At 41.1% G+C, this 24,612-nt stretch overlaps 4 protein-coding genes and 1 non-coding gene across 5 annotated transcripts; 3 read left to right on the forward strand and 2 right to left on the reverse strand.

Moving 5' to 3' along the window:
* The first annotated feature begins 55 nt into the window (after positions 1–55).
* On the forward strand, positions 56–9,836 carry LOC137945241 (WD-40 repeat-containing protein MSI4-like). The gene is made up of 15 exons (XM_068791022.1): positions 56–380; positions 826–889; positions 1,152–1,238; positions 1,894–1,956; positions 2,309–2,374; positions 2,457–2,531; positions 2,757–2,832; positions 3,058–3,268; positions 4,000–4,081; positions 5,161–5,234; positions 5,321–5,432; positions 5,637–5,711; positions 5,888–5,967; positions 8,928–9,027; positions 9,453–9,836. The coding sequence occupies exons 1-15, from the start codon at positions 253–255 to the stop codon at positions 9,552–9,554; spliced, it is 1,395 nt and encodes a 464-aa protein (XP_068647123.1). The 5' UTR covers positions 56–252; the 3' UTR covers positions 9,555–9,836.
* A 506-nt stretch (positions 9,837–10,342) lies between these two features.
* On the forward strand, positions 10,343–13,346 carry LOC137946974 (uncharacterized). Its single transcript, XM_068793263.1, has 4 exons — positions 10,343–10,512; positions 10,673–10,770; positions 12,988–13,066; positions 13,170–13,346. The coding sequence occupies exons 1-4, from the start codon at positions 10,510–10,512 to the stop codon at positions 13,215–13,217; spliced, it is 228 nt and encodes a 75-aa protein (XP_068649364.1). The 5' UTR covers positions 10,343–10,509; the 3' UTR covers positions 13,218–13,346.
* A 2,993-nt stretch (positions 13,347–16,339) lies between these two features.
* TRNAM-CAU (transfer RNA methionine (anticodon CAU)) lies at positions 16,340–16,411 on the reverse strand. The gene has a single exon. It is a non-coding gene; the product is annotated as a tRNA-Met (tRNA).
* A 375-nt stretch (positions 16,412–16,786) lies between these two features.
* On the reverse strand, positions 16,787–18,697 carry LOC137946407 (NDR1/HIN1-like protein 6). The gene is made up of 2 exons (XM_068792686.1): positions 18,452–18,697; positions 16,787–18,321 (listed from the first exon to the last, which is right to left on the reverse strand). The coding sequence occupies exon 2, from the start codon at positions 18,298–18,300 to the stop codon at positions 17,527–17,529; it is 774 nt and encodes a 257-aa protein (XP_068648787.1). The 5' UTR covers positions 18,301–18,321; positions 18,452–18,697; the 3' UTR covers positions 16,787–17,526.
* Positions 18,698–22,106: 3,409 nt separating this feature from the next.
* Positions 22,107–24,137, forward strand: LOC137946130 (probable polyamine oxidase 5). The gene has a single exon (XM_068792329.1). The coding sequence runs from the start codon at positions 22,231–22,233 to the stop codon at positions 23,965–23,967; it is 1,737 nt and encodes a 578-aa protein (XP_068648430.1). The 5' UTR covers positions 22,107–22,230; the 3' UTR covers positions 23,968–24,137.
* The last annotated feature ends 475 nt before the right edge of the window (positions 24,138–24,612 follow it).

The following is a 24,612-nucleotide window of genomic DNA, read 5'->3' on the forward strand; positions in this document are numbered from 1 at the left end:
AAGGGGGTTAATACGATCTAGTTTTCTTTAAATTTCCCCAAAAATCTTCCATTCTTGCACGAAAGTCGAAACGACCGCTTTCCCGCCCTTACGCTACAGACATCACAAGTGCCTTGCTCAAGTACCGTCCTCTCAGACTCTCAGCCCAACTGGCTCTACTAAATAGGGCTCAGGCGCTTTGCACTTCAATTTCACGTTTCTCTGTGACGGATTTCTCTTCGGATTGAGCGGGAACAGAGGACAAAGGAAGGCATGAGGGACCATGGAAAAGCCGGACACCCCACCGTCGACGAACGATACACTCAGTGGAAGTCGCTTGTTCCTGTCCTCTACGATTGGCTCGCTAACCACAACCTCGTCTGGCCGTCTCTCTCTTGCCGGTCGTCCTCTCTTCCTCTCTTCATCTCTGTTTTTCTCTTTAAGTTTTTGTTCTACTTTTTTTTTTTTCTTTCATGTAATTTTTGGTCTTTTGCGCTCGATCATTGCTGCTTGCTCCCGCTTTTAGGTGTTGGTGATAACATGTTTTTCAATGAGTTATTCTTGCCAAAAACAAAGTAATAATAACATGTTTTTGTATGGAGTATGGAGACACCCTTAATTCCAAGTCTTCTTACTGCCTACTCTCTCTTCTGTAGGACCTCTCTATCTTGTTTAGCTGGGAACATAACTTAGGCCTTCTGGTGCTTTGCGTTAGTCGAAAATGAGCTGATAGTTGGGAGCACTTTGGTTTCATGTTATCCTTTTCTTTTTTTTATTCTTTGAGGCCACTCTTGCTGAGCGCCTATGGGTTGAATTTTGGCTCGACACTGTTGTTTGTTATCTCAGGTGGGGACCGCAGCTAGAGCAAGCAACTTACAAGAATCGACAACGGCTTTACCTATCTGAACAGGTGAATGGTCTCAGCATTCTCTTGGCACATGTCTTTCCATGTCCTCCCATGGTTTAGTTAGTTGAGCTTATCTAAGTTTATGATTTTAGTTCTATAACCTTGAAATGCGTTCTAATGCGGAGAACATGAGCACCATATGCATGTCTGTACTCTTTTGAAAAAGGATTGCCTGGATTATATTATCTAGAAACAACTTGCCGAAAGACTTCGAATGAATAAAATGAGAGAATTACATTTGACAGCTTCTTGCAAATTTTTCCAGACCGATGGCAGTGTTCCTAATACCCTTGTGATAGCAAACTGTGAAGTTGTGAAACCCAGGGTAGCTGCTGCAGAACACATTTCACAGGTAACATATAAGTCTCATATTATCCATTGCTGCATGGCATTGTTTTTTTTTTTTTTTTTTAAAGTTTTGTTCATTGAGTTAACACGGTAAGTTAATTTGTTTTAAAATGACAATTACTTATGGCTGAGGAATTAGTTCACACTTCTCATACTTGATGGAGCTGATGGTAAAGTTACCTAAATGTCATCCTTTCAAGGTCAATAACATCTATACTGAAGAATAATCTCCGCGTACAGACAGAAATTTTCTGAAAATTAGCTGAGAGTTGAATTTTTAGACTTTGTGGAATTACTTAAAAGTTAGTTATAATGGTTTAGACTGATTGAGAAGTTTTTTTCACTTCCTGGAAGTGCATTCTAGGAGCCTTCTGTGTAAAGTGATATTTAACAAAAAATGGTGCATGCAGAATGTGATCTTTAAAATATATGTATTTATTGGAACTAATGATGGTAGTGCCCTTAGAATTTTATGATTCTCAAATACTTAAGTTGTTTCCCTTTCTTGAACATTTGAGGATGCACTTCCATGTTTGAACTTTTTTGTGTTTGGATAAAGAAGATGGTGTTTGTCATCCTGACTGGAACATTTTGAGCATTTACTTGGATAAAAAAGTTGGTTGTTATTACTGATTGGGTTTTCTTAATTGATTTTGCAGTTCAATGAAGAAGCACGTTCTCCCTTTGTCAAAAAGTACAAAACCATAATACATCCTGGAGAGGTTTGGCTGACAGTTTTATACTATCATTTATTTTTACAAAGTGCTGCATATCAACATTTGAGAACTTATTATTCAACTGAGTATTTGAGACTGCCAACAAGGACTGAGAAGTGGTGAATGATCTTTCACCATTATCTTGAATTGGATACTTTAGCTAATTATGGCAGTTGATATAATCTTTCACCATTATAGCCATTTTTCATTTAGCAAGCATTTTTTTTTTTTTTTTTTGTTGAGAAAGTGATTTTTTTTTCAAGGCAAAAGTCGGATTTTTTCATTTGCCAAGCACACAACTGGAATAGAAATTTAGCATATTTTACTGTCTACATCACTACGAATTTGAATTTTGCAGGTCAACAGAATAAGGGAGTTGCCTCAAAACAGTAAGATAGTGGCCACACACACAGATAGTCCAGACGTAAGTGGAACAATAGGTTGTCTTTTGCAGTTCCTTCCTGTTTGTAAATTCTTTTTGCAGCTGAGGGTGTTCTGGTCTTCAGGTTCTCATCTGGGATGTTGAAACACAACCTAATCGACATGCTGTGCTGGGAGCAGGGGACTCACGTCCTGATCTGGTTGTTTGTTTAAAGAAATTTCTACTTTTTACTTTATTTTGGCTTTGGTTTTGCACTATAGTTTATAGAAAGGTTATGTGCCTCAAGATATGCACTCATGTTATACAGAGTAACTCTTCATAAAAAAGAGTATGGTTCATAGAGCTTTTTATATTATTTCTAGTTAGAAGCATTGATTGAAGTCACATGGCTAAATGTTCTCAATGCAAAATTATTGATCTGCAGATATTGACGGGGCACCAAGACAATGCAGAATTCGCCCTTGCTATGTGCCCCACTGAACCATATGTACTCTCTGGAGGTTATAAGCTTTTCTCTTACTGGATTTCTGAGTTGGTTTCTTTACTCCTAACCAACTGAACCATTCTCCTTTATGTAATTGTTTTTTATACTATTTTAGATGTAGGTTTTTGTTTTCTTGAAACAGTGATGTGAAATTGATGTTTGTTATGTTTTTCTTTGTCTTCGGGCTTTGCAATAAAATTTGCCTTTCTCAAAAAAAAAAAGTTGATGTTTGTTATAACAGGGAAAGACAAGCTAGTTGTTTTGTGGAGCATACAAGACCATATATCAAATGCTGCAGCGGACCCGTCATCCACTAAATCTCCATCTGAGGGCTCAATAGTTAAACAAACATCAAAGTCTGATAAGTCAGCTAAAAGTCCAACTATCGCACCAAGAGGTACATTTCAGGGTCATGAGGATACTGTTGAAGATGTGCAGTTCTGCCCTTCAAGGTAAATTGTACTACAATACATGTTGATATACATGATCTCAACAACAATGGCTATGTTAGAATATAGAAACATTTATAGTCTTGAACCATCATGTACTACCCTCATTTTAATTATGTCTCTTTTACGATTCTTAAGAGTTTTTTCTGTAATTCGATTTCATAAGGTCCTTATAAATTTGATTCTTTACTTTGATATTTGGTCATCATATGCCACATATATGGAGGCTTTTCTTCTTTAATGAATTCAAGTGTATCATTTGATGCAAGTGAAAACTTAGGAGAAGGAATGTTTTTAGAATAATTAAGTAAAAGCTGGAAATGCAACTACACAATGTTTAAGCTGTCTTGTTCTTCTATATGTCATTATAAATGGTTATAGAGTCTGTGAATTGTTCTGTTTGAACCTGCTTGTGAAAGGGTGAACAGACTCAGAATTTTTGGGGGGAAGTAAATGTGAAAGAGTACAACTGGTGAACTTTATTGGTTGTGCTGGCTTAGCAACTAATGCTGGTCAAATCAGCCCCTCAAATGGTTAACTGCTTCTTACCTGAACTGTTGACATTGACACTGCTGTTCATGTTTAATGCATTTGTGACTAAATGGCATGGTCTGATACAGTTGGTTCAGTTTTTTGCATCAGCTTAGATTTTTGGGTACCTGATCTCAATATGGTGAACCACGGTTCTGATGTCATTATTGCTGTTACTAACCCTACATTTTAATGTGCTGAAGTGCACAGGTATTCTGTAGCGTAGGTGATGACTCTTGCCTTATTCTCTGGGATGCTCGTGCTGGTAATTCTCCTTCTATGAAGGTAAATTTTTTACCATTCTTGGATTTTCGATGTTGAAGGCTGATTATAGTTTCTTTATTGTTCTTATGGATTTTTTTTCTTTTTTTTGTAATTAGCTCTACTGTCTGTCTTAAAAGCAAACTAGGCTCATAACCTATGCATTTTTTGTTCATCTTCTAATAAAAATGTTTTGCTAGCGCTAAAAAAAACTTGGGTTTTCTGGATAAAAATTTTGTTTCCTGGATTTGATACTCTTATTGCGTATTGATGGTTATGAGCCTTATTATCATGCAGATAATCAAAGCTCTTACCTTGGCCAAGAAACCCACATGCGGTCTACTAAAATTGCACCCTAGTCTCTGCCATTTGGTCGAGTCACCCTAGTCAGCCTACGTCTTTTGGGTCACTTCCGCGCACAACAGCACACACACACACATGCACATAGACTAGGCATGCAGAATTCTTTCTTCTCTAGAAACAGAATTTGTTAAATGAGCATGAACAGCTCACCTATGTAAAGGTGGGAGATGGCCCCTGAAATGGAGTGGGTGATCCTTCACCCATACTTGAAACTTCCTTGTTGGCCCTTTGGTTGGAAGGTAGCAGCCGGGCTGCTTGCCTACCAAGCCTGGCTCTAGGCCCTAAGCCCAGCCCTCTGTACCATGTGCACACCTACCCATGCTCCTGGGTGTTGGATCGCTGGGTGGGTGCAGCAAACTCTGCTGCATGTGTTTGGCCTGCTCCATGTGTGGGCTTGGCCATGTTGTGGCCCCCCGTGCACATGCACCCTGCATGTGCCCCCCTTGGCACTAGTGTTGAGCTGCACTCAGGCACCCTACCTGCTGCTGGTGCTATTGTTACTGGGCCAGGTTTGAGCTTCTGTGGTGCTTTTGATGATACATACAAATTTTCAATTTGTGGAGTAATTTTCATTGGGGTAAGTTGATGAAGCTTCATCATGGGCTATGTGTTTTGTCCCTGTCAGTACTATGGAGAAGTAAAGTTGGTTGGATTTTAACTGCTCATGGGTTTGTTTGTGCATTAAAGGCTCTGCATTTTACTGTGTTATTACTCATATTGCCTTGTTTTTTGGTGCTCAGGTTGAGAAGGCTCATAATGCAGATCTTCATTGTCTTGATTGGAACCCTAATGATGAAAATCTTATTTTGACTGGGTATGTGTTTCTTGAGTTTTCTTTTTATTTTTTCCATTTTTGTTCATTGGAAGGTAATTAACCTATCTCTCTATTTTTCGCTTCAGTTCGGCTGATAACTCTGTTCGAATGTTTGACCGGCGGAATCTCATTTCTGGTGGTGTTGGATCCCCTGTTCATAAATTTGAAGGTCACAAGGCTGCTGTTCTCTGTGTGCAGGTAAGTCATGTGTTAGCATCTTTATACCTATGTTTAAATGGTTACCTTTTATCCTATTTGTAACAAATAATTTTTTTTCTTGGTAAGGATGCTGCATTAATTTCTTTTACTTGTAAAAATGTTACCTTTTTGAAAATTATATAAAAGTGTCTATGTTCTTGATTCTCTGGAACTTATGAATAATTAGTTTGGCTTGTGTTTCAGTGGTCACCGGATAAGTCATCTGTTTTTGGTAGTTCTGCTGAGGATGGCTTTTTAAATGTCTGGGATTATGAAAAGGTATGCCATTACTGTCTTTTTCCAAGCATTTGAGGCATCTTAAGTGTAGCTGTTTGTTTGTTTGTTTTTTTTTAATGGCAAGGACTCTTAAATGTTGTCTTGTGAAATTAGAGCAAAACAAGAAGCAGTTTAAGTTCATTTTTTAGTGAAAGTGATAAATTATATTATTATTTCAGATTGGTAAAAAGAAAGATAGTGTGGGAACCAGGATGCCAAACTCTCCTCCAGGCTTGTTCTTTCAACATGCTGGGCACCGGTATGATACATTGTGCTTCTTCTGGATTTGACACGTGCTATAAAATTGTTTAACATGCAGATTTCATTTTGGTAGTTTTTGTGAGCCTATTCATCTGGTTACTCATTTCTTATCAAAAACTGTAAAATGTGGAATTACCCATAAAACATATATAGATAGGGGTGGCTTCAAACCGAGCTGGCTAGCGAGCGACTCGAGTTCGGCTCGGTTCGATTCGTTATCTATCGAGCCGAGCTCGATCGAAGCCAGGTTCGGTTCGTCGGCTCGACAGCCCGCTCGAGGTGAGTCGGGATCTGTATCGGGTTGGGGAGCATGAGCGAGAGCGGGGGGGTCACCGTCGAGCCCCTCCCGTCGGCTGTTGTCACCGCCTCTACCGCCATCGACAGCTGTTCGTCGGCAGCCTCTGTGGTCGTCCGTTCTATTTCTTCCTCCTCGCCGTCGCCTATGTTTTTGTCGTCGCCGCCTCTGTCGCAATCGTCATCCCCGACGACAGGTCCTCCCCGATGCCGTAACCCCCTTCCCTCCTCGTCGTCTCGGCGGAAAACTAGAACCAGGGGAGAAATAATCTCCCCTCCCCGTGCAAAAATGATTTCGCACGTGCGAGATCATAAAGTAAAAAAATAAAATAAAAATTCCTTAAACTCTCCTTCCTCTTAGCTTTTGAAAAAAAATTAAAAATACATTTTATAGAAATAAGTTTCTATGAACTATTAATGTCTCATGTTGTTTTTAAATATTTTTCTAATTAAAAATTCTTATTAAAAATCATATAATTTTCTAACTAAGATTTTCTTACCAAGATGGAGTAGAAAACTGTATAAAAACTTTTTGAATAAATATTTATGCTGTAATACTTTTAGCATGAAGCAATTTTCATTGCAATTTTGTGTTTGACATTTTATTTGATTAAAAATTTATCGATAAGTATAATAATATATTAGATTGATTATTAATTTTTATTTATTTCCCTATAAGATGCAATAAAAGGTCCATTTAACTTTCCTAAGAAAAATTTAAAATATTTTTTGTAATTTTCTAATAAGTCACTAAAAGTAATAGGATTTTATTTAAAGTTTTTTTTGGGAATATGTATCATAAGAAAAATATTTCTAGTTTTTCCTATAATATAAATTTTCATCTAGGGGCACTAAGGAGGCCATAGTAAGTTTATGGCCAGATTCAAAAATTACAAAACAAGCTAGACAACAATTGTGAGTAAAAAAGATTAATATTGGTGCATTTTAATCCATTATTGAAATTCAATTCTGAACTTTCCCTATCATTTTTTTTTTTTTTAAATGTATGCATAATTTATTCGAAACCTCCCCTACGTGCGAGATCATAAACAAGGAAAAAAAAAACTTTTTGTCTCTTCCTCATGACTCTTGAAGAAGTTGAAAATATATTTTAGTAGAAATACGTTTCTATAGACTATTAGTGTTTTTTTAATAAATGTTGAAAATACATTTTTAGTAGAAATATAGGGACCATTAGTGCCTCATGTTTTTTGAAAATATTTTTCTAATTATATATTTTTGTTAAAAAATCATATAATTTTCTAAGTAAGATTTTCTTGCCAAGATGGGCTAGAAAACCGTTTAGAAAATTTTTGAATAAGTATCTGACAGTTGATGATATAATACTTTCAACATGAGGTAATTTTCATAACAATTTTATGTTTAACATTTTATTTGATTAAAATTTTATCGATAAGTATAATAATATATTAGATTAATTATTACTTTTTATTTATTTCCTTAGAAAAGGCAATAAGAGGTCCATTTAACTTTCCTAAGAAAAATTTAAAATATTTCTTGTAATTTTCTAGTAAGTCTCTAATAGTAATAAAATTTTATTTAAATGATTTATAGTTTTATTTGGGTGATTATAAATTGATAGTGATATTTCATTTAATTTTGTTGTGTTTGATTATTGTATGAAATTTATTCATAATGTTATGCAATGTATGGAGTATTTAGACTATTTTATGGAGTGTATAAATAATTTCATGGAGCGTTTATGGAATATATAGACAATTTTATGGAGTGTTTATGCAAGTATTATGTATATAGATTATGCCCAATTTTAAGTAGAGGTTATACCAAATTTTATATGTATTATATACATAGATTATACTCAATTTTAAGTAGAGGTCATACCCAATCTTATACATGTATTATATATATAAGTTATACCCAATTTTATGTAAAATATATGCATAATTATATATATATTTTTTGAAAATTTTTAAATGTATGTTGAAGCTCGAGTTCGGCTCGAACTCGGTGAAAATTTTTGGGCTCGAGCTTGATAACAATTTTAGGCTCGAGATGAGTTTCGGCTCGAACATAGGCAGGTTTGCCGTGCTTGCAAAACTTTTCTATTGTCTTTGTCTTTGAAACTTATGCAGGCTCCCGAAACAACTAGTGTTATATCCCTGTGTCTAAATGAACTATTGTATGTAATTTTCTCTACCTAACAGAACCTTTTGTTGTCTTAGCATGCATGGAAAATGTGATTCAGAAGTTCTTTATTTTCGTGAATACAGTTAGTGGAGATCATAGTGGTGTTGAGGTTGAGGATGTTCTTTAATTGGGATCTATGTACTTTCATTTCTGAGGTGTTTTTACTTTTTTTTTTTTTTACTTATTTTTTGTGGCTTGTATGGGGAGGAAGCAATAAGTTGTTGCTGTTAATCCTTGTCAAACTATGCTCTTCGTTTTCTACATATTATTTTGCTTGATGTTTGTTTCTTCTTTTTATTTCTTTTTGGTATTATTAAGTGGGATTAGTAGTATGGTTGATAGTAAAAGATATGGACAGAAACTCTCAGACATGCTGTCTACCAATTTCCAAGTGGTGGATTCATGCTTTAAATTGTGATTGGGCCTATATGGGATATGATTTGCTGTATTACACTGTATAACTGATACTTTTTGTACACCCTTGGATGCATATAGGGATAAAGTTGTTGATTTCCATTGGAATGCATCTGATCCATGGACACTTGTTAGCGTATCTGACGACTGTGAGAGCACAGGTGGTGGCGGCACTTTACAGGTAAACAGCCACTAGCTAGTCTAAGAATCTTGTACTTTCAACCCAATTCTGCTGATTTTGTGTTGCCTTACTTGTTGCTTAAGCTCTTCTATGCAAGTTAATATTATCTTAAAATTTCAACAAGTAGGAGCAAGCAGTGGTGAGTCATCCATATCAGACTGCCCACATTTACCTTTGGGGTGTAACTCAAAATCCAAGAGGTTGTGGATTTTAAGCGATGTTAGGTTGTTTTTCCACCCCTAGGAGCAAGTGTGGAACAGTAGCATTATAAAGCCCATTGTTTTCTTGCTAAGGCCAAATTTTGGAAGGTCTTTTCAACGGCATTTTGTGTAGCATAGCATAGCATAGAATCTATTTGGATGGTCACATATATTTGCTGCTGATCTGCCTCTCTGAGTGGTTTGTATTGCTACCTTTCACTGCAGATTTGGCGTATGAGTGATTTAATCTACCGTCCAGAAGAAGAGGTTCTTGCCGAACTTGAAAAGTTCAAGTCACATATACTTACATGCTCGTCGAAGTCTTGAACGATGTATAACAGGGTAGTGTATAAACAGTGAACATTTGTGCCAGCGCTTGTTTGATAGCAGTTTTGAGGAAGGTAGTGTGCACGTTGCTGATGAGATCTGTAACTGTTAGATGTTTTTTAACATAGTCAAACATTAGAGTAGGGATTTGCTGTATTTTTCACCAGCGATTGTTTGATAGCAGTTAACCAATGTGTTTGGCGGAAATTGTTGTCAGATTCAGTTTGAGCTCCTCACCAGGTAGTAACAGACTGGGATGCGAAGGTATCTGTTGATTGATCATGTGTTTTTGTTCCAATATATCGTATTAGTTTTTGAAGCAGCTGGCATAGATGTGGCAAAACGAGGCCTAGGGAGTTCTTGAAATGTTAGCTGTGTTGTTTGTGTTCTGATGTGTCATAAGGTGAGCAGATCCAGTAGGAATACAACCTTGTTCATTCCTCAAATAAAATGATTTCATATTCCTGAAAATCTAATTCATATGAAAACCGAAACTGATTTTCCGGATTAAGAATTTGAGATCAAGAAAGGCCTTGAGCTTTAACGGGGGCGTCTCTCTAGTAGGCAAGGTGTAGATAAGCGGACAGAGCCTCGCTCCTGTCACCTCCCCTATAGCGGGCTGGAGGTAGAAGCAGTGCCCTTCCTCATAAGTGTTGCTTTGCCCAACCACTTGACTCGTGCTATATGCAACTCACCACTGAGTAAGGCCTGAGCTGCAACGGACTAGTCATTAGACTCGGATTGACTGGTTTTTCAGTAAAGTCAGCGAGTCGTGCAGGTCACAAGTCTTGACTCACCAAATTCTCGGCGAGTTTTTGACATCTCAGCTCTTCCGGTGTTTGATACGAAGTTCCAAGTTACTCATAAACACTTTGAGAAAACTGATCTTCGAGAGAAAATCTGGGAGCTGCGAGAGCTCTCCTCTTCTACAAGGGCTCCAACATCTTGTTTCCAAATGGTACCGATACTTAATTCTTGCCCATCTTCTCCTTCTATTTGACGATTTTGACTTTCCGTTAGGGTTTCAGGCAAAATCCGCTGCGTTGCCAATCAAGTTTTGTGATCCATTCGGTTTTTTTGTCTCTTTTACTTCTATTTTTTGTTTTTTTATCTCGCAGGCTACAGCAATCTCGAGCCCGGTCTCCGTTGAGTGGTATCCTGTCTATGCATTTTTCCTGATCGCTCTAGGCCTTGCTGTCACCGCTTACTTCTTCATGTAAGACCTATAAATATTTCAATTATTTTCGCATTCGGCGTGGGATTATGATGTGATCCTGGGTTCCTCATCAGAGTGGGGTGGGTTCTGTAACCCTCGACGTAATGGGAAGAAGAATGTTTCGTTCCTTGTTTTTGGGTGATCTCTATAGGTGTAGTTTGCCATTTAATGTTTTGGTTCTTTCTTTCATCTATCCTCTTAATTTTCGATGCATACATGAAATACGTTTCAATGGCTTGAATGATCTGAAGTTAGCAATCATGGTAATGTACTTTTTCTCCCCCCACTTTGTTCTGCTTTTATTTCTCAACAGTGAGTCATAGTGGCCCGCAATGGGTTTAACTGAAAATGAGAAACGCACCAATTTTTGTTATAGGATTTATGTGCCTTCTTGTATTTTTTATAGATGAGATATCCTGATTCACTGGACCTTGAACAAACACCACTTATTTTTTACATTAGATGAAGAACTTCATTTTAAAAGCTATCTGACTTTTTTGAAGGTTGAACTTCATTTGCAACTGTATTTACTAGCAAGTAGCAAGACAATATATGTGAGAGGATTTACTTTAATTTCTTTGGCCTAGTTATCTAAAAGGATTTAGAGTGGGACATTGTTCATTTCAGTTGACAGTTTGACTCTACCTCTATAATGATTTATTTGTATAAGGTAGTAGCTTGTTTTATTTGGCAAGGAGTCCAACAAATCTACTTAAAAGGACAAGTGGACTAGAATTCTCAAAGGCACATCTTTCTGTTGGTAGAATGTATAACAAGCATTACTTATACTAGAATCAGATTAGCATCTGCAGAGTTCTAGGTAATTATTTGTATTATTAGTGTGTTCTCCTATCAACCCAGTAGAAATTAAGGTGACTTAAGTGCATGCAGATTGGACTTGACATTTATATTAAAAAAGATGGTGATGCTTTCAGTATAATTGCTAAGAGGAAAAAGCGTCCTACATATTGTGGTCTTTTTGCATGTTGCAATAACTTGAAGAAAGAGATGCTCTGATAACATTGATGAGATAACTGGAACCGCAAAGTTTACCTTTTATATGGAAGTCTTGAATAGAAGGCACTTGATCTTGGAAAGCAACTGTGGGCATAGAAGAGTGCAAACCATTCTAATTGAAAGTTTAAATCAGCTATCAGGGGTAATAAATTGTAGTTTGACAAATGGAGGAGCATTAGTTCAGTATTTGGGAGACCATAGCATGCTACTTCCCAGTGACTGTCTTCTTTTTGCCAAGGCATTTAGAGTTGGGAGAGGAAAATTGTCTTTTGTTGTCAAGGATTTTAGCATGTCCTATATTGTTTTTACTTGAAGGAAAGTTGTTTGTTTTCTTGGATAATTCCTAGGAAATACCTTGACTCTGCCTTTTGTTGATCATAGAACTGAAGGCAGTTGATGCATGTCAGATTTCACTGCTCATCTTAAAACAGACAAAGGGGATGTTTAGAAGAACTCTATAAAAGATCAGTTGAAGATGTAGAAACCAAAATGAAGATAAAAATGCAATTTGATGAAGGAAGTTTTGATGTTGACCTTAAAGCAATTATCTGAGTAAGGAGCAGTGTGCAATGATGCAGCAAAAAGAGGACAATGTGATAATTGTTAATGTGAACGGTCATGCTTAATTATTCTTATTTTTTACCTTTTTTTCTTTTCTCCCTTCATTAGTTTCACTACCATTGTTTTTTAGCACCTGTTACAGTTATTTATGTAAATGTACAGAACAAGTGTGACACAAAAATGCTTTAATAAATGTCTTTTATGTGTTAACATTGATAAATATTGAAGAGAAAAGAAAATTATGTGAATTCCAGAAAAGTTCTATTGCAGCTTAATTTAATTTGATTTGATAGAAAATCTTCTGTAGTATGTAATTGGTTTTTGACATGATTCTTAACAGTTATTTGATGCAATTGAAATTTTACTGATCTTTGGTTATCTCCTGGATGTGCACTTTTCTGGTTCTGTGGCTGGTAGCAGACCCTTTGTTTCAGAAGCCACTTTTTTTTTTTTTTTTTTGGTGCTGGTTCTTCTGGATTTTGCTCGAGTTCTTGCTGTAGATTTTCATTTTTTGATGTCTCTCCTTTTATTATATATTTTTATTTAATTATAATGGTGCTATTATTGATTAGTATTCACTTATTCCGCTGTTGTCCAGTTTTGGTTTTGAGAGTGATAACAAGGTGTTTGTATTTGCAGTTATGAAGCTACTTCAACCAGGAAAAGCCGCAAATTATCTACTGAGTTTTCGTCTGCAATTGTAGCTTCTATTTTCTTGGTACGTGGGGGGTGTTTATGTCATTTTTTTTTATGGATCTGGTTCTAAAATAAAAATATGGTGCTGAACTTGTTTTTTTTTTTTTGGTTTTTTTTTGTTGCAGGGTTTTGGGTCATTATTCTTGCTACTATCTAGTGGTGTTTATGTTTAATCCTTATGCGGTGTGTTTGGGGTGTAAGAATCAGAAGCTATAATTTTAACTGAGTCGAACAACGGTTTCGAGACTACGTATTTGTAGAGCTTAGGATTGGTAATGGAATGATCAATTTTCTAGCTTCAATCGTCCTCTCGAGAACTATCTGGAACGCTCTCTCTTAATAAGACCTTAATTGGGAAATTGTTGCACCCGAATCTGATATTAGTTTTAATGCATATTAACTGAAAGCTGAAACGAATGGTACGTGATTGGATTTTATTATCTTTCGCCTGTCCTAAATTTATCTAATATTTCACATCATTGTAGAGCCTTTGGGTTCCTCGCCGCCAGTGACCAGGGGAAGGACCGTTTTAGGCATAGCTTCCTCAAATATTTTTTACAATAATGTCCCCGAACCATTTAAATCGCTCAACCGCCCCAGACCAGAAAGACTGACAGATATCACAAGTCTCCGTACCCCGTAGTACGTTCGGGTTCCGACAGAGAGCGCTCTCTAGTCTCTTCTCCTCTCGGAATTTTTATTACCCAAAACATCCCCATCACTTTCCACTATTGCCCACCGCGTTTTTTTCTGCCAAATTGCCAACCGTCCTCGTGTGACTTTCTTCCGGATTCCGAATTTCCCGTACGATCAGCTGCCTCGATTAATGGCAGTTTCGTCTTCTTCGTCTACTTTCGGCTCGTCTCATCTCCATTGCCATCCCATTAATATTTACGAACTGTTTTCGATTTCTCGTTTAATGCCAAACACAGGTAGATGGAAGGAAATAGAGAAAACGAAAGCTGAAATGAAAGAAACTTCACAATTTCTATATCTATAAACCACCATTCGTGTCGTCTACAGTGTTCGCTTCTGTGTCATTGTTTGATGTAACCTAGCTGACTTTGTTTCGAAGAGATTTCGCCAAAAAAAGGAAAATCACCATTCACATCGTATAACGCGTTGGCTTCTGTATAATATTTCATTGTAATCCCCTCTCTCTTTCCCCTAACAAATTATCAAAAAGACTGTATAGTCAGGAGTTGCATTACATGGTACTACCGAGGACACGAGCGAGCCAGCCTTCGTCACTCTCCGCATCGCAGACCAGCTCATCTGTAGATCCTACAACCTCCTCCGTCGAAACCGAGCCCTCATATCCAGGCTTCGACGCAGAGGATGAAGACTCGGCGGTGGCAGCTTCTATAGCGAAGGCACCGCCAGATGCGGCCACGGAGGACGACGCGAGTACGCCGGCGGGCAACACATTGTCAGAGGCCAACAGTCCCATCAGATACGGAATGCTGAATCCTCCAATGTCCAAACTCGCCATCACAGTCGTCGAAGTGTCGGAAAACGAGGGCCCGCAGCTTTCCTCGTTTCCGTTTATGGTAACAAAAGGAGAAACCCACAGTACGGAGCTAGGGCTTTTGCTACAGTCTTCCTCCATCTCCAGTATTCCCATCACTTCATCCAGCACTTCTTCCTTTATCAGAAATGTCTCACCGTCATCGTCGACGTAACCCCCCGCCGCCGCCGTGGCGACGTCACGTTCCGGCGAGTTCTTACTCTCCTGAGCCTCCATGCCCGTAGAACAAAGAAGCAAGCAGCTGGGGAGGGGGAATGGGTTGCTAGTTATAGAGGGAGGGAGCGTCCTCGTGGTCCGGTCTCTTAAGGGGCTTCGCCACGTTGGACGCGAGGCTTTCCACGTGTCGTGAAGTGAATGAAACGGCTGAGTTGGTGACATGAACGACGTGGCAAGAGAGGACCGTCACGGAGGCAGAAAAGGCGGGAACACGTATCGGACCCAAGTGGAGAGCGACAGACCGTTTGTGTGTCGGCAGGCTGCTTTGCGAAATAGAGCTTTCTCGAGAAAGTCAATTTTTTTTATTTTTGGGTGGACAAGGGTACCCTCATTATTATCAGATTAATGAGAGCCTAAAAGTAGGATTATGGCATGTACAGTGTCAAATTAGTCATTTAAGATAAATGGAGGGACACGTTAGGGATAGGGAAGAAGGAAGAGGAGCATTCGCCTCTCGCCGGGAGGAGGGATAGACTCGCTATCGTTTGGCGGCCAAGTTGGTGGATGTCGGAGCAGCAACCCTTCTTCAGAAACGTGGAATATGTACGCTGCCCCCACCTGTCCGTTCTCTCGCCGTGACCCTGGTAGCTGTCGCCGGTCTGTTCAGCCGAAAAGGAGAAGAGCACTAGAGAGCGAAGATCAGAATAGAAAGATGAGCGGATATTACGGAGAAAGGGGAGAATGGAGAGACCCATTCGGAGGCAGAAGGGTCCGAGCCACCATCTTCCTCGTCCTCATCATGTCAGACAGTGACAAGAGCGGTGATTCGGTGGGCCATTGGAGGTTGGAACCCAATAGAGGTCGAGAGTCGAGAGTCGAGAGAAAGAGACAGAACGTAGTGGTAGCCAGTTGCTAGGACAGAGTCAACACTGCTTTTGCAGCAGTCCATGTTGATCCACTGACGATTGTGGGATGAGGAATAAAGTAATTTTGGATCGTAGCTGCCGCTTGCCTGCAACCTGCTTGTGAATTCATCTGCGTGGAATTCTCAAGCCGTCTTATCGCCTGTGCCTTGGAGAAGCCGCAGAGAAAGAAATGGATTATTATTGGTTAAAAAAAAAAAAAAAGGATTATGTACACTAGGACAGGCGTGTATGGATTTCTCATTAACACCATCGTCCTGTTCAGGGGTTCTTATGTGTTTTATGTGCTGTTTGCAGCTTTAAAGTTGTTCACTTTCTTTCCGCTAATTCTAATCTCTGCTGCGATTTTGCTCTCGACGCTTCAATGACTGCTGAGTAGTCCTGGTCACAGCCAAACTCATAGCAAGTTTCAAATCCTGCCATTAAAGAATTTACGTTGTTAATGTTTCACATCAAGTGCTGGTTTCAGATGAAGATATGGCAGATAATTGAGATGGTATGGCCCTCAAGCGGCTTGGGGACACAAGTTGGAGCAGAGACAACGAGAAGAAGGGTTTGACGGGTTCGAAAGCAGAGTGAGGGAAATTTGTTGGGAAGGCCACAGAATGATCCGAAAGGAGCCGGCGAAGCAGATTGCAACAGAAAATTCACTATTACTCAAACGATGAAAAGAGCAAAAAATAAAAAATATCAGAGCCAGGTTTCGATCCTGGGACCTGTGGGTTATGGGCCCACCACGCTTCCGCTGCGCCACTCTGATTCTTGTTCTCTATGAGTTACCAAATATATATTTATATTGTAAAATAACCCTGCCTTTCTGAAAACGAATAAAAAAACCGATTTAACTTTTGTTCACCTGTTCAGACACAAGAAATCAGCATTTGGTTTTTGTTATTTTAATGGCAGTTGATATTGTTTACTAAAACAGATAATTTAGGGTTCTGGATTTTTCTGCCCAGATGAGAAGGTGACATCCTCCTGTCATGACAGTGATTTCACAACTAAACTCCCTACCTTCATTAATTAATCAACCACTTTCTAAGCAATATATATAACGATTCAATGCCTCCTACTTTTTTTGTTAATTTCTCTGCTAATCAATTCTCACACTCCCTCCATTATGACACCTGTGGAGTTGGTTAATGTCCACTTTGTGGCAGTCTACATGATCATAATTGAAACATATTTTTCAAGGATTCAGTTCGGGTTAAAGAGTTCTGGGTCGTGTCCAGTTCTCAAACACACGAATGATTACAGACTAAAAGAAAGTAATACGTGTTGAACCCACGGAGGCACCGCCATTGACGCGTCAGGCTCAAGCTTCGGACTTCTTCTCCCTCCCCTCTTCTCACATTAAATAACTCAATCCGCAGGTCAGTTACAATAATAAGATGACGCGAAGAACATGTGACTGTCGGTGCTCGGCGCTTCCTCGCATATTATTCATCTCCACCAGCAATTTTTATATAAAAAAAAAAAATCTTAAATTCAAGAACTGATTTTCGAATTCGAGATCTCTCTTGAAAATGAACGAACACAAAGAACCCAGAAAAGAAGCAGAATCAAATGAATTATGAATTCTAGTTTCTATTTCATAGATGATTATTGAGGTGCATGGAATCAATTACGCAATTTATTAAAAACAAGCTGAAGGAGGAATTCAGATTTCAGAAGCAGAAGCAGAAACAACAATCGGATTCAAAAACCATTTTGGAAAACAAAAGCTAAACAAATATATGTAGTCTCTATCTAAATTTACAAACTTACCAATTCTTCAACCAAAAAAAGGAAAAGAAAATGTGAAAGAAATAAACAAACCGAAATTGTAGAAGTTTCATCTTGACGACGGAGCTCCGGTCTCTTATCGATTGCAGTCTAAATCTGCCATTTCCAGATCTTTATGCGGAGTTTCACCTTGCATTTAACATTAGAATCTGAGACGGCGTCCTTGGGTTTCTCTTTGCCTTTGGGAACAGCAGCATTGATGCCATCGCAGGTGACTTTGATCCCGACCTTGTTGCTCTTCAACGCTCCCATCTTAACCTTCACCTTGGTCTCCACCGCTATCTCCAGCGGCAATTCCCCCTTCTTGTTCAGATCCGACCTCAGGGATCCCGCTGACCCCGAGTCGATCTTCCTCGGTCCGCCGCTGTTTATGGCCACGCTCAGAGTCGTCGAGTTCTTGGTACCGTGGACGAACGCCGGCACGGTGCCGTCGGCGATGTCAACGCCGGCGGAAGAGACGGCGATGGACATTGGATCGTAGTAGTAGACAAGCTTCTTGTTCGGATTCCTGGCTGTAAGAGTAAGGCTGATGAGGGAATTGATCTGAGGGGACGACGGCGACGAACTGACATTGAAAGTGGATATCTTGAGCGAGGAGACAAAGAAGGACGGACGCTGCGGACGGTAAAGCACCCAAACGATTCCGCCGGCGATAACGATGAGGAGAATCAGTGCCAGGACGAAGAGAATAGACCAGCAGCAGAAACGGCAGCAGCAGCCGCGGCGGTGACGGGGAGGCTTCGGCTGAGGACGGTAAGGCGGACGGGTAGCGCCGTAGATTTGAGCCTTGGTGGCGGGGAAAGTGGGGTTGGCTCCGCCGTTCATGTTTTGGGGCTTGGCAGACGGGTAGACTCTGTCCGTCATTCCTCTTCCCTCTTCTCCTCTCTGTAGCGAAAACGGAAACGAAAACCAATAAGAGAAAGAGGTGCGTGGGAAGAAGAGGAGAGGAGAAGAGAAGAAAAAGGGAGCGAGGAGAAGGAAGAAGGGTGGGAAAGAGAAAGACCCTTCAACTCACAGGGATGTTTCAATTTCACCGAACTCCGGATTTTTTAGTCTCCAACGCTTGCGAATACTCTTCCTCCTCGGAAATCGAAGCCCCACTCGTCTAATTGCGGGGATCGCAGTCTCGCGCCAGTAAATGAAATTTACTTTCCGAATTTCGACTCTCCTTCGAACAACGACGGAGCGGTGGAGCAGAGTCGAGCAGCAGAAAACCAGAAGCCCAGATGAACTCGTCCCATTTTAGACTCTTTACCAACTCCGCCGACAAAGTCGTTATCTCAAAGAGTCGGGATCGAAGTAAGTGCTCTTGCACGGAAACTCGAATCCTCGGGAAAGATGGACGTGGTGTTAGGAGACTTTTTGCGGGAAATCAAGTTGTTAGTATGCTCTAGGTAAATACCTAACGCCGGTAGTTGTGGTCGTGGAATACAGCCAAGTGGTCTGTAGTTGCAACCTAGGTGTCATTCAAGTGAGCGTGTGGTATACCTTAACTAGGTGTGGCACCAACCCAAATCGGCTCCCAATCGAATCCGACTCAGTTAAGTTCGTGAGCCGATTCGTTAACATAATTTCCTCTTTTTGAACTCTTGATGAGGTGTTAACACCAAGAAACGATGGTCGCAATCTTGCAGAAGAACGTGGAGCCAACGAATTAAGCAGAAGAATTGTTCAATAATTCAAGCTACAGGTGTGTCACATAAATGAAATCATTCACTCCCCACTAAAGTTTTTGAGGAATAAAAACTGTTTAATCCACTCTCATTCAATGGGAATTGGGAACCAAAGCGGGTGTTTTGATTAGAATTGAAGCAAACAGAGTGCACAATCATACCTTCTTTCTTTTTCCCTTTTATGCCTTATGCTCTGGTTCTCCACATGGTTTAAAGCCAGAACCACGTGTTTGATGTTTCTTTACTCCTTCAAATCGAAGATGAGTCGCCGGAAAGACGTGACGGATCCCTGAGATAAGGGCGATCGGTTGAAGGGTCACCGGTATATGGTCGAGTCAAGGGTGGTTAGATTTGAAGGTTGAACCTCCGGCCAGGTGCTTCCGTCACACACGACCATGCGCTCTATTATCCATGAGTCTTATTTTCAGTGTAGGCTTTAGAGGCCCATGTTGCTGACTTTTTTGGAATATAAATGGGCATGACATAGAGTCTGGTACAAACAAGTGGTAGTTGGTCAGATCGATGTGGTAGAGTCCAATAAAAAAGTTGAAACACGTTTGTATTGTATATGTATTGTGTATCTAATTGATATTAGCCCAAAGACCGATTTGTTACGAACGGAAGATATATGTACTTAACCCAAGACTACAACAATATGTCACATAGAGAATTGTAATCGTTACGGTTAAACTCTATAAATACTTCAAATTTTCCGATTCTTGTATATCTAAGACACTTACCTAGATTTAAATGGTTGGTTGGAAAGATGGAAACAATTTGATAAGAACACGTTAGGTATATGCATCTTTGGAGCCACACACGAATGGAGAGATGGGGCTGGTAGAAAGCCTCAGTCTCCCCCAGAAGGCAGTAAAGCAGACAAAAGTTCGGAGGTGATCGAGGTCAGAAAGGAAATAAGAGAGGACGCCGTAAACTTTGTCCCGACTTGAGCCTGGTTGCAGCGAGGAGAGGAACGGCACAAAAGACAAGAAAAAGAGTTGTCATGGGGCAATCCGGCCGGTTCTTTCTCCAGCACTGCCCATCCGTGCGTCTGCTAAAGAGATTCGCACATCCGATCAATCATCAATCTCCAACCAGTGAAAGAAATCACAGCCCAACACCTAATCTCTCTCTCATTTCACTATAATTCCTTCTGCGGTTTCAGATTTGACAAGGAACGCAAACGTTAGAAGAAAAAAGTATCTGGTAAATGGACATGGACATGGCCCAGGCCTCGAACTACGAAGCTATCTTTACTTCAATAATTGTGAAGATTGAAGTCGGGGGTGGTGGCCGGCTACTTACAGAATTCAGGATCGAGTTCTGTGAGATTGCTGACTTACCCTCTTTTCTGGATCTCCTCTTTTCCGACAATGGTGCTGCCTTACAGTTCCTCATAACCCTGGTTAACCCATCTACGACGAAAACGAAAGGAAACAAAAACGACTTCCTCCGGGTTGCGGGAAGACTGAAATAAGTTCATTACAAACACTTTACAAGAATAAGCTCATCACCTGATAGGAGCAGCTGTCCCTACAAACACTGAAAGGACGTATTAATAACAGCAATACGAATTATTCTTAAAATCTTTCTCAGGGATTACTGGGATCGATGAAGTAGAGGTGTTATGGAGGGGATTTGATGCCATATGTTAATGGTGAGAAACTGAAGCTTTTGTGGATGTTGATGTGACGAGGATGGCAATGCATGCACGTGATCCTACGGAGCTTGGATTTAGGGAAGAGGGGGAGGTGCTGCAGTGCTCGCTCCGAGAAGAGCGAGGACAGAGGAGGGTCTTTCGTCTTTCAAGACAGGGTGATAGAGAGACAAAGCTTGAAATTAATTTACAGACAGAAGGGGCTGAGCTCAAGGAGATTTCTCGGGAGACGATGTGGAGCGAAGTTTGGAACTAGGGTTTGACCTTAGCAGTCACCTCCTCCCTGCCATACCCTTCTTTCTATGAATCAGTCCTCCCCTCACACAACCCAGAAAATCTCTCACTGATTGGGGGACTGCTTTCGCCTTTGAACTTAAAAAGCAGATGTCGAATCACATACGCAATTACAGCAGCACATGATTTGATTTTCTTTTTCGAGTCTGGAAAGATAAACGGATCCATCGTTCGTGGCCTTTTTCTAAGAGCCTCGGAAGATTAAAAAAGAAAAACGGTCCCGATCGCATCTGCAGAGCCGCCATCGGGGTTGTGGTTATCCACCATTTCCTCTGCTACTGTTTTTGCTGGTGCTGGTTAAATCTGGAAAGAACAGCATTTCACCGGTGATGCTCAATCGAATCCCGTTTGTCACATTGGATACAGCAACCATTAAAGAAATAATTTGCTGCGATACGCTAACTATTGGTTGATCTCATCTTGTCCTGGCAATGATCTTGTCATAATAACTACAGATCAGATGCATTGCGTCACACCGTGAGATATACTTACAGTAGCAGTGGCACGATTCTTTTTTTACTGGCCAGAAGTTTTTAAAAATTAATGCACACGATTCTGTCTCAGATCCTCGCTGACCGACACTTGGATTTATACCAGTTCTAATTAAATATCAAGCGGCAAGTAGCCAAAAAAGGCCAGGAAAAGCGTACTATCGAGCTACACACTACGTATCGAAAGCACAGCTGGGTGGTTCCCAAATCCTTCACTTTCTGGTTTTTCGTCTTGGTGGGGAAGAAAGACGGAGGAGAGCTGTATTATTTTATAGGCACCTATACGTTAGAGTTCAAGAAAAGGAGAGCCTCGTCTTTATTCGAAAATTGACCGCCTCTTCCAGGTCCAATTGGCAATTCAGCACTGTTTGGATTGGTTGCTGAGTCAGTCGAGACTCCACTCATCTCTCTCTCCCTTATTAACCTCACACGGAGGAGAGACACTACGCCACTGGTGGTCTTCTCTCTCTCTCTCTCTCTCTCTCTCTCTCTCCTTTGTTTTTCCTCATTCCTTCTTGATAGCTACGCTTGTTGGTCGATCAATAGTATATAAGAGTGGTCACTAGCCATGCTTCGTTTATAGCACCGACCCAGAAAGGAAAAAGCTCAAGCTCTCGTGCTCGCATCTCCGTCTGTGGACATTTCTTCGAACAGTACTATCCGAGTTCCCGCCAGAGAGATGGGGGCGAAGAAGGCGAGAATTGTGATAGTGGGGGCCGGAATGGCGGGGCTGACGGCGGCGAACAAGCTCTGCACGTCGGCCAGGTCGGGGGAGCTGTTCGAGGTGGTGGTGGTGGAGGGGGGAAACCGGATCGGCGGACGGATTCACACATCTGAATTGATGGGAGATCGAATCGAGATGGGTGCCACGTGGATCCACGGTATTGGTGGCAGTCCGGTGTACAGGATAGCCCAAGAAATCGGCGCCCTTCATTCTACGAAGCCATGGGAGAGAATGGACGGCTTCCCGGAGGAACCCATCACCGTAGCCGAAGGCGGCGTCCTACTCGACCCTTCCCTCGTCGAATCCATCTCTGAGCTTTACCTCAATTTGATGGATTTCGCAAAGGGGAAGCCCCTTCAGGCCGACAACGACGACGGAGACGTCAGTGGTCGCTGCTGCAGACAAGAACTTTACGATATCGCAAACGAGGCCGCTGCTGCCGCCACTGAAGTCGAAGACATTAGTGTCGGTTCTTTTCTCCGTCGTGGCCTTAACGCTTACTGGGCTTCGCGCAGCAACACCGGAAACGCAGATTTTTGCGGCAATGGCAGCAGTACTACGTGGAGTCGAGAGTCTCTTGAAGAAGCCATCTTCGCTATGGACGAGAACACGGAGAGGACCTATACTTCTGCCGGGGATCTATTCCACCTCAGCTTCAATGCAGAGAGGGAGTACGAACTCTTCCCTGACGAAGAGATCACAATAGCCAAAGGCTATTCCAGCGTGATCGAGGCGCTCGCGTCCGTTCTCCCGCCGGGGGTGATCCGACTGGGACAAAAGGTAAAGAAGATCGAGTGGCTGCAGGACGGAACGAAACCACGGTGGCCGCCCGTCGAAGCCGATGGCGGCCCCGTCAAGCTCCATTTCGAAGACGGGTACTTCATCTTCGCCGATCACGTGATCGTCACAGTCTCCTTGGGAGTCCTCAAGGCGGGGATTAGAGAGGAAGCGGCCGGTGGCGGCTTGTTTACTCCCCAGCTGCCTTTCTTCAAAAGAGATGCCATTTCCAGGCTGGGCTTTGGGGTTGTTAACAAGCTGTTTCTACATTTGGCGGACGAAAAGGAAGAAGACGACAAAGACGAAGTAGACGGAAAGACTTCGAGCTCCCCCGAATTCCCCTTCTTGCAACTAGTATTCGATCAAAGTTCAAAGTCGTTAAAAAAGGGAAAGATACCTTTGTGGATGAGAAGTACAGTCTCTGTGTGTCCAATCTACAAGAAGTCAAGAGTTTTACTCTCCTGGTTCGCGGGAGAAGAAGCCCTCGAGCTGGAGTCGCTGAAAGAAGAAGACGTCAGCAAAGGCGTGTCGACGACGCTCGCCGCCTTCGATGCTACTGACTGGTTGCTGCTCCGCCACCGCCACGATTCTCACAATTACCACAACCGTAACGGGGTTTCGAACGGAATCGATGGTGGGTCTCGCCTGAAATTCGACAGGGTTCTGAAGAGCGGGTGGGGCATGGATCCCTTGTTCTTGGGTTCTTACAGTTACGTAGCCGTCGGATCGAGCAGCGACGACCTGGACTCATTGGCGGAGCCATTGCCGAGAGCTTCAGTAGAAGGTCAAGTCCCACCACTCCAGATTCTGTTCGCGGGTGAAGCGACCGACCGGACGCATTATTCCACCACTCATGGAGCTTATCTCAGCGGTTTAAGGGAAGCCAATAGGCTTCTCCAACATTATTGCTGTTAACTTTGTTTTTTGTTTTGTTTTTCTTTTCACTTTTTTTTTTTTTTTTTTTTAATGTCCACTTTGTGATGAAGACTTCAATTTTACTTCTTCTTCCTGGGTCATCCAATCACACAGCAGGTAATTTTTTCCACACATTCTGTCCCCGCCATTTCTCTCCCCCTCCATGTTTGACAGAGAAATGGAGGTTCGCTTTACGAGTCGCAGTGAGAGAAATCTTCTTAACTAATGTTTTCTGCTTAACTTGTTCCTCTCTTTTTGTCTTCTTTCTACCCTCTTCTCTATGGATCGTAAAAGCTAATGCTGGAGATTTGTTCCGAGCATTGTATATTGAAAAGAAAGGAGAAAGGGAGGGAGCAAGATGACTTCTGGATATCTCCATCTCTTAAAAACAGACAAACAAAATCCGAAAGATGGTCGTTTGTTGCTGCCGCTTGACAGAATCCGATACCTACGGCTTTTCTTCCAGCCTGGAATATATCTCCAACTCCTCTTCCAAGAGTAACACTTGTTATTGGCATCTCAAACCATTTGGATAGTTAATGATTTCCTTCCTCCGTTACTTGTTCTTAAACCAAACACCACTCATCAGGTGTTTGAAACAAAACCCATGTCACATCTGTTTTTTTTTTGTTGATTCTATTTGAC

Source organism: Aristolochia californica, unplaced genomic scaffold, assembly GCF_029961685.1.
Source record: "Aristolochia californica isolate CCGP_79_NKW_82.1479 unplaced genomic scaffold, dmAriCali1.0.hap1 SCAF_12, whole genome shotgun sequence".
In the NCBI taxonomy this organism is placed as follows: Eukaryota; Viridiplantae; Streptophyta; class Magnoliopsida; order Piperales; family Aristolochiaceae; genus Aristolochia; species Aristolochia californica.